General features: G+C 38.3%; 1 protein-coding gene across 3 annotated transcripts in view; it reads left to right on the forward strand.

The window, feature by feature from the left end:
• The window catches only part of AKAP7 (A-kinase anchoring protein 7), an 82,401-nt gene extending 74,012 nt beyond the window's left edge, over window positions 1–8,389 (forward strand). Inside the window, exon 8 of one of the 3 annotated variants that reach the window (XM_021540700.4) lies at window positions 6,154–8,389. In XM_021540700.4, coding sequence (XP_021396375.4) covers window positions 6,154–6,356 — 203 coding nt within the window. In that variant the 3' untranslated portion in view covers window positions 6,357–8,389. The other 2 variants (XM_021540701.4, XM_085575177.1) reach the window with 2 other exon arrangements.
• Window positions 8,390–9,035: the final 646 nt, after the last annotated feature.

Below are 9,035 nucleotides of genomic sequence, written 5' to 3' on the forward strand. Positions count from 1 at the left end.
ATTGCTTCCACCAGGAAAAGACATGTACTATGTGAGAGATTGTGATAACATGAGTTTGTATGGAGCCTTTATCTGAGCTAAGAAGGAAAAACAGCACAGGTTCAGCTTGTTAAGATTCACTTATTAACACTTGTTTAACAATCTGTCTTAGTCCAAAAAAGATTGCTTTTTCTAGTATACTTGACAGCAGCATGGAAAAGTCACAGCCAAAATAGCATCCCTTTGGAAGCTGTGTAGTAACAAATGAATCCTAAAGACATGACACTGTTCCCATAGTCCCATAGACTATGGGAAGGATAAGGAAACAGTAACAAGAAGTTAATGTTTATAAAATTACTTGCCTTGGCATGCTGGTTAGTAATGGTTTGATTTTCATGGCTGACAGGTCCATAAGCAGGGACTTTAAGGTTTTGCCAAAATATTTGGACTGTGGCAATTAAAATCTTTGTATATACCCTTTTCATTAGCGGCTGTGTTTTTGGGCTCACGCCTCCCTCATCTCAGTGACCTAGCAGGGTGATTTTCTGCCTTCAAGACCATCCAGCTCTGTCTGTGGTCATGGTGACCAAGGCTGATGGGGAAGCAGCCTATGTGTCACCCATAGTGTGTTACATTCTCAGTATTATTTCTGGAGGACCACTGAAGGCAAGGCACTGATGTTCCTGAACTCCTGTTCCAGAGTTCACCTTTTCCTTGGGAAAACTGGGAAGCCTGATCGATCTCTCTCTCTCTTAGGCTCTGAAAACAGCAAGAGGCTTCTCCCTTGGCACCATCATAGAGGGCAGAGGAACTCTTCTGTTCTCCTTGATCAGCCTGCTGACCCAAGCTGCCTTATTCCCTATTCCTGAGAGCTGCTGGCACTGGGCAGCACAAAGGGGAGTGAATAATGTTGCATGATGTTTGCTATCACAATCTGCCTCAATCATTTGGTTGTCCCATTGCCATCTTGCACAGTGGATGTTACTGTGGCTATGTGAAACCACTTCTGTAACTTGGCCTGTTTTCTCTACCAGAGTTTTGGTGCAAACAATCAAGTAAAACTCACAGCTTTTTAAACCATCTTGTTTCCTTTGGCCACTTTGCTATCTTTCCTGCCTATTGCACTAGACTTCTTATAAATTTGTTCAATTTAAGCTTTAAACTATATTAAAGGAATCGGGAATTTCTCTGTCAACAGATCTCTTTTAATAGACAAGATAAACCCAAGATATTTAATAGAACTCCCTGTATGCCAGAATAAGAGTCTTACATAACTTTTAAAATTTTGTTTGTTCTAGAGGCTCTTGCCTGTGCATCACATCCCTTAGTGCTTGCAGAGGTTTAGCAGATCACATCCTCTTTCTTCATTTAGAGGTGGTCAGAACATTTATATCAGAGCTTCACAGGGTTTTATGAGAAACCAAACAAACTTTTGCCATGTTTGCCAAGTCTGCAGTTCAAAGGGTCCTGCAGCTACTCCTGTTGTCATTACTGAATCTGGCAAGAGTACCACTTTCCCTGAATAGCTGCAAGAGCCTTAATTTCCTCTTTAGTAGAAATTCCTCCTTTATCAGGTGTATTCCATCATGTGCCAAATTAAATTAAAAAACCTTTCCAGCAAACTAGAAACCATGTATTCAGCATGAAGGACAGATTGGTGTTGCCTTTTATGACAGTCCTGTATTTACAGAGCAATATAGGTAAACCTGAAGAAGTTTGTTAGATGTCTCACATCTAACAAAGGTGGGAACATCCAGCAACAGAAATGTCATCACCCTCATATCATAATGAGATTATAATTTCACCTTCCTCCCAGTGCCTTGTGTCAATTTCTAAAGTGACCACTTAAGAGACTTTTCATGCAAGTCCTTCTTAATTAACAAGGAAATGAGTTGTGACTTTCCTGTCGCTACTTGCCATGTTGATTAGATATGGGCATGTGCTCATATTTGTGTTCATAGTTTGTAAAAACTGTATTAGAAACAATTATTGGAATAACCCAAAAGGTAGATAGAGGCATGTCTGCTACCACAGCCCTCCCCAGGTCCCAGAACAGAACTTCTGCCACCCAATTTCTCAGCAGGTCTCGGTCATCTATTCAAAATACTAGGAGTCTCTTTTATAATGTTCCCCATGTTATCAGTGTTTTGTTGCCAAGAAAGGTTGTTGGAAGGAAGAACAAAGCCCAGTGTGTTGAGGCCACAAGGAAAGGACTGCAGAACATTGTCTTGGAGCATAGCTGGTAAAAGAATGCAAAACTGGCTTTTCCTCTAAAAGGGATCCCCTGTTGCTTCCTTCAATTAAATCTGTTACAAAAAAATCACAATCCATGGGCTAATCATATGAACAATAGAGGGATTCAAACTGTCCTACCTCTCTCCAAATCTGAGACACCTACATGCACTCTAAACAGGCTATGTCAGAGCTGTGAAAATGCTGTACCAGGACCATGATATGTGATTTATTCCAATACAGTGTTTTAAAATTCAGCTCACAATCTTGTAATGTGTAGGGGGATGTAGACTTGGAGAGTAAATCTAGTCCAGTAGAAAGATACTGCAGAGAATTTGAATCCAAATTTGGCTGTGGTTGCAGGCATCTGGTTCATGTCCATAAGTGCTAGCAGTAGGATGTAGGATCATAAAGCCTCTTTTGAATAATTCCGTGGAGCTGATAGTTCCCTTTGTAAAAAATTATGGTCATTTCAGGACGACTGGTATGCTTCAGTTTTAGTAATAAAAAAGCTGCTCAGCATGAATGCATTGAGGTACATTCACAGAGCACACTCTGTGAATTGGTTTTCATATTTTGAAAATTATAAAAGAGAATTCTGGGATAAACAAAATGAAAGGTTTTTTCATGTTTATTCTGAACAACCTTGAGGAGAAGACAGTGGAATTTTTTTTATTCACAGGCACAGAATTAAAGTAGTGTCACAATATTGATGCAAATCCAGTGCTGTGGTATATCTGTTCCCTTTTCAGAACAGAGATTACAAACAGAGCAAATGTGAAGTTTTAAACCTCCCTTTTGAATCTAAAACATTCATCTCTGCAATGACTTCTACAGATATTCCAGTAATTCCAATAATTTTAGACAGTGCACTCGAAGTGCACTGCTGCAAAGGAATTGTCTTCATCAAAGAAGCAGGCAAGCAGGAGCTGCAGCATGGGAGGAGATATGTAAAAAGGACAGATGTGTATTAAATTGTCAAGTAGATATAGATGCTCAACACTTATTTTTTATTACATGACCTGTTTCATCTTATCAACAGTCATGAATAGGAGCGATACGATGGTACCCAGCTACCTTGCTAGCCAACCATGGCATTGCAGACACTCCCACAGCTGCTGTTTTGGGAGTATGAGAATAGAAACAGAGCATCAGGGAATCACATAGGCCTGTGTCCCTGCCCACCAAGGTGGCTGCACAGATAAATCCAAGCACAATCTTCGTGCAAGGATGTGCATGCATTTGCATTAACATGTCAGTCAGATGTCTTTCCAGTGGGAGTGCAGAGCTCTTAGGAGGTGCTACAGTCTTCACCCCAGACTTTTGATGAGCCTTGAATATCTCAAATTTAAAAATAAACAAACAAAAAAACCACAAGTCCATTCTTCTGTAGCTATATAAACTGAACTTATAAAAGTACCATTCTATAAAAATCTGATGTTTTTCATGCTTGAGAAAGTACCTATAAGTGAGCTACCTGCTTATTTTGAAATAATAAACACAATAGTAGCTATATGGATTTTATACATATATCTGTAAATGAGAACTGTTCTGCAGAAAGTATTAATGGGAGAAGAGCTCTGGCCTTTTTCAGACCATAATACATTATGTACTACAACTAAAATTACACTGTGAGTAAATACAATCTGTACTGTTGTGTGGTATCTGGAGGCCTCTGTGACTGATTAGTCATATTCTGCATATTAAGCACTAGAGGGTCAAGTGTAAGAGTAGCTGAGCACCATATTTCCCATTGATTTTTTTTTCTGAGTTGCATGGATAGATCATTAGCACTATGTGAGTAATAATTTCCGTGACCCACAAGTGATTCTGAAAAACAAGAAATTCTGCAACCTGAAACCAGGTTTATTTTAAATAATCATTAAGTATTTTAATTATTTTTTTCTAGTGATTAAATAGACCAGGGCAACCAAGACATTTTTGAGCATCTTTACTAGAAGCAAAGGAAATCCGTAATCAAAGGGCTTCCTTCAGAGGAGTGTGTGGGATCAATTCAGAAAAGCTGTGAGGAGATGCTCCTCATAAATACCTTGGGTGCCCTGGGAGAGAAGAGCCTGAATTAAGCCCCTCCTTCCTGTAAGTTAAAGGATAAACTTAGACCCAGGATTTAGAGATAGGAGTGATATGGTAAGCAGTGAGTCAGAGAATGTGGAGTGTGTAGCTGTTTGGGTTTGGGAATAGTGCCTCTGCCGCTGTTGCACTGGAGCCTGAAATATTTCTCCTTGGAAATGATAATTCTGTTTTTAATGTACTGTTACAATACATTCTTATCATGTATTCTTATATTTGGTTTTAACCAAAACTATGCCCTTAGATATTCTTTTTAATATCTTTAGAATATTTATCTACACTTTCTCCAAAACGTAAAGAAATGCTTTACCAAGATGTAGTCTAATGATTCTTCAGGGGGAGAGCACAGTTCTTCCTTGCCTGTACTAACAGTGCTGTGGAGGCCCAGAACTGGAAGAGCTACTGTTCCAGAGCAGAATGATCAGATTAACAGCTAATAGAGGCACTGCCTCTGAATATGAAGGCTTTTGTTTCCTTCTCTCTCTGCTCCTTGAATCCCCATATGAATTATGCTTTATCAGTGAAATCACTCCCAGGTTGTGCAGTACACTAGGAAGACTAATAGAAGTCTTTCATAACTGTTATCTAAATGTGCTGCAAAACTTTAATAAATTTACATATATGAAAAATGACAAATTTAGGTAATTGAACAGTACAAAGCTTTGTGCTGAGAGCATACAATAATGTCTCTTTCACCAGATGCATGTGACTAAGCAGCCTCTTATTGCTGGTTGCAGAATGCAAATGCCCAAACAGGACACGAAATGTATGACCTTTAAATACAGGAGGGAAACAGTTATTTACCTAGTGCAGGGGACTGTGAAATAGCAAATGGCATTGCCAATGAGAATTGGACAATAAAATTTGCCTTTTCTGCAACTAATTCTTCATAAAAGGAGGATTCTGCAGAAGGGTTGATAGTTTATTAGGAAAATGTATCATGGAAAAGTACCATTTCAAGTTACATGTTATGATGTATGAGAATCCTCACTATGTATACGGTTGGTTTGTTGAATATGTTATTCATATGAAGTTTTAGCAAAACAGGGAAATGTTGGCTTCTTGTTTTTAGCCGCAAATATTTAAGAATGGACTGCTGGAACTTGCAATCCTTTGATGTTAGAGCTTTAACATCAAAGCTCTAGTGGCAGAAGAGAGCTTTGAGAGGAGGGACTATATGGTTTTTCTAGGTTTTATGCTTTGTTTAGAAAAATATATGTAACCTGTGCTTGGAATGTTTTAGTAGTTTTTCCCGTGAGAAACTCCTGAATTACAAGCAATGAATAAATATATAGATTTAGATTTATTAAGCAAAATCACAAAATGGTGGCACCTAAATTTAGGAATGTTACTGAAGTGTAAATATGCTTTATGCTATACTTGATCCTGAGATTGGCTCATTTGGTCAGAGCATGGGGCTGATAATGCCAAGTTTGCAAGTATTATTCCCTTAAGGGCCATTTACCTAAGAGCTGGGTTTGATGATCCTTATGGGTCCTTTTCAACTGTGATCTTTGCTCAGATGTCACAGGTGACCATTGGCCAGAAAAAAATAAATTTGCACACTTAACCCTTTTAAGCTGAACGAAGATTTATAATGTTAGCTAGTGTTTTTTGCTGTAGTATTATAAGAAACATGAGCAGTGAAGTATCTTTGATCTAATATGCTGTACACATCTTTGTGGAACACTTTTGGTTTGAAGCTTGAGGTGGGGGGGAAAATCACTTTTTACAATCAGGAAGAGGCAGCTAATAACTTAGAATCCAGCTCAAGTCAGAAGCTTTTGATACAATGACAGCTACTGTCTTTGCATGCAATGAATTCCTTCTCTTGTCTGTTGTGATGCATAGGTGAAAAACAAGCAGCAGAGCCAGACGATGCAGAGCTGGTGAGCCTCAGCAAAAGGCTGGTGGAGAACGCAGTGCTGAAGGCTGTGCAGCAATATTTAGAAGAAACACAAAACAAAAGCAGGCAGACTGATGGGAGCCCTGCAAAAACTGAGGAAGCAGTGAGCAGCAACAAGAATGAGAGTGACAATGATAACAGCAAGTGAGCACTGTGCAAAAAGCCTGGGAGCAAATATCCCACCAAGAATAGCTACAAAAACATGTTCTGCTCCCTGCTGAAATTTGAAAAGTGGTGCTGGGTGTCAGGCGTTCTGCATTGTGAGTCTCTTATCAAAAGTTTGTTCTGAATCAAAGGACACTGTCTACTGGTTTAATAAGTGCTTGCACTACTGAAAATCTGTCGAATGCTGGGAGGGATGGACAGTGGAAAAAAGACAAGAGTGGTGAAGCAGGCGGCTCCAGTCTTGCTCTGGATACCAAGAGTCCCTTTCTTGCTTTTGAGGAGAAACTGAACATTTTGCATTTGTCATTTGGACTGTCATGGATGGTTGTGGATGAAGCCTTGCCATAAGTGGAAGCGATGCCCTGTGCCTGAGGGTTTGGCAGCACTGCAGGGCTGCTTGCTCCATGTGAGAGCACGTGCTGTTTCCTAGTCAACAGCAGTCAATACCAAGCTAAAAATTACCACTGCAGATACTCATTGCAGATACTATTACACAGTATGTAATAAGGCAGGAGTTTCCCTTAAATGTGATGCTGTACTGTTCTTTACATTTTGGTAGCATTTGTTGATGTAAATTATATTTTTTGATGAAATACCTTTTTATAAAAAATCAGTATGGGTTAAACACTGAGCACTTACTACTGTCCAAACCAGATATGATCTCTTTATCTCTGTACATTAATGATTCTAAATCACATTAGTTGTTATAAAATGTATTATATTGTTGTTTTCCTCTAGGAAAGAGCCATGAAGCAGACTTAGTAAAAGAAGCTTTACGCAGAGAAACGCAGGCCCTGTTACCCAGACTGAATCAGATAAAGGAGCTGTTAATGAGTCCTGAGATCCGTACAAAAATCAGCAAAGAACTCTTTGAAGACAGGCACAACTGTAACAGTAAATGGAAAAGTTGTATTGACTCTGAGTCTCCAAATGCATGACTGTAAATTGCCATTGTGGAAAATCTCATCAGGTTTTTTAAAGACAAAATATTGTGGCAAGAAATTTTTCAGGTTGGTTTGTTTGGGTTTTTTTAACTGAAAATGTGAATGGGTATAAAATGGTTCATGAAGAAGCATGCTGAAATACTTGCACAGAAGGATCATATTTCATAATAATGAAGTAAAGCTGCTTCTCAACACTGTATTGAAACCTGTTTGAGTGTGCAGGCATATGTCATGACTCCAAAGTAGAACAATACTGGTTTCAAATAGATCTGAGCAAACACTGTGCCCTTCCTTTATCATTGTAAATAATTCAGTTTTTTCTCATATACTCCTTCCCTAACAATGATGTACAAGTACTAAAAATTGGTGGTTTTAAATACTTCAAAATGTATATTTGGGAAAAAAATCCTCTTTTAATTATCTGCCTTTTGTATACGTACTGGCATTTTGGGTTAGCGTTGTATGTTTTTTATTGTTTTTTAAACAGCACTTGAATACTTGTATAGATGCTGGCATTTAGTTTCTGCTGATGTTTACACTAAAGCAAGAATGTTTTAAATTTCAGTATGAAATTCAGGCTCCACTGATCTCAATGGCATACTCTCATTGGCTTTAATGGAGTCAGGATGCTGCAATTAAGATTTCTCGTGCAAATAATATTCCTTGGGATAATATTTACCTTTTTACTTTTGTAGAACAGGGTTTTTATCTTTTGTTTTTGATGTTCCTCCATCTCTACCTTCTGCTGCCTGAGGTGGGGTGTCAGTTTGCTCTCATTGTTCCCTCCACACCGCCTGCAAGATTGACTGAAGATTTGGATGATGGACAACAATGCAGGAGTAGGTCCAATATTTGCAATTTTTATAAACATTGTCATAAAAGCTATATAATATGTTGTGACTGGTATCAGAGTTGTGCTGTTAGAGCAGCTGTGTGCATGTTCCTAATTTGTCTCAAGCACTGTTCATTTATCTCACGTCAGAGCTTTTTTTTCCTCATTTGATATGTAACAGTATATTCTGAAATGCATCTTTTACATGCCATGTTCACAATAAAATATTTTTCCTTTGCACTCTTTGTATGTTTTCACCTGTTTCCAAATGGACTTGAATAAAATTAAGTGCTTGCAAGTAACAGGGTTACAGGAGAGAAATAGTGCTCCAGTGAATCACACCATTAAGTTGACTATAGGGTGTTGTGCCAACATACTACTCTGGAGCTTGGCTACTGAAATCATGCAGATAAACTAGGCCCAAATTATTATTATTTTCAAGAAAAAAGCTTTAAAATTCTTGGGATTAATTTATGTTCTGGGCAGGGCAGGTTTAGAAATAAATACTGATTACAAATTCCTAGAGGTCCACTCTTGAAGTGTGAGTTAAAGGAGTAGTCTCAAAATACTCTAGAATGATAGATTAAAAAAAAAATCTCAGTCTGAAATCACCCCTGGAGATCATTGGGAGGTAGCTTTTTATAGGCTGTCAAGCCATTTAAATCCAACTTGCACATAAGAACACAAAACCAGACACTCAGTTGTGAAAACAGGAAAATAATTTATTGTGTTATATCTGAATAATGAATTGTCATCTCCCATTCCTCTATACAAGTAATTTCCATCATTAAGGGCCTTTTTATATCATTCAGCTTGTAACGTTCTTATGTTTCAAGTAAAACTGTGGAAATTAATCACTAAATTTATGTCCAGGCACTTTGATAGG

This window comes from Lonchura striata, chromosome 3 (genome assembly GCF_050655825.1).
Source record: "Lonchura striata isolate lonStrDom1 chromosome 3, ASM5065582v1, whole genome shotgun sequence".
Lineage (NCBI taxonomy): Eukaryota > Metazoa > Chordata > Aves > Passeriformes > Estrildidae > Lonchura > Lonchura striata.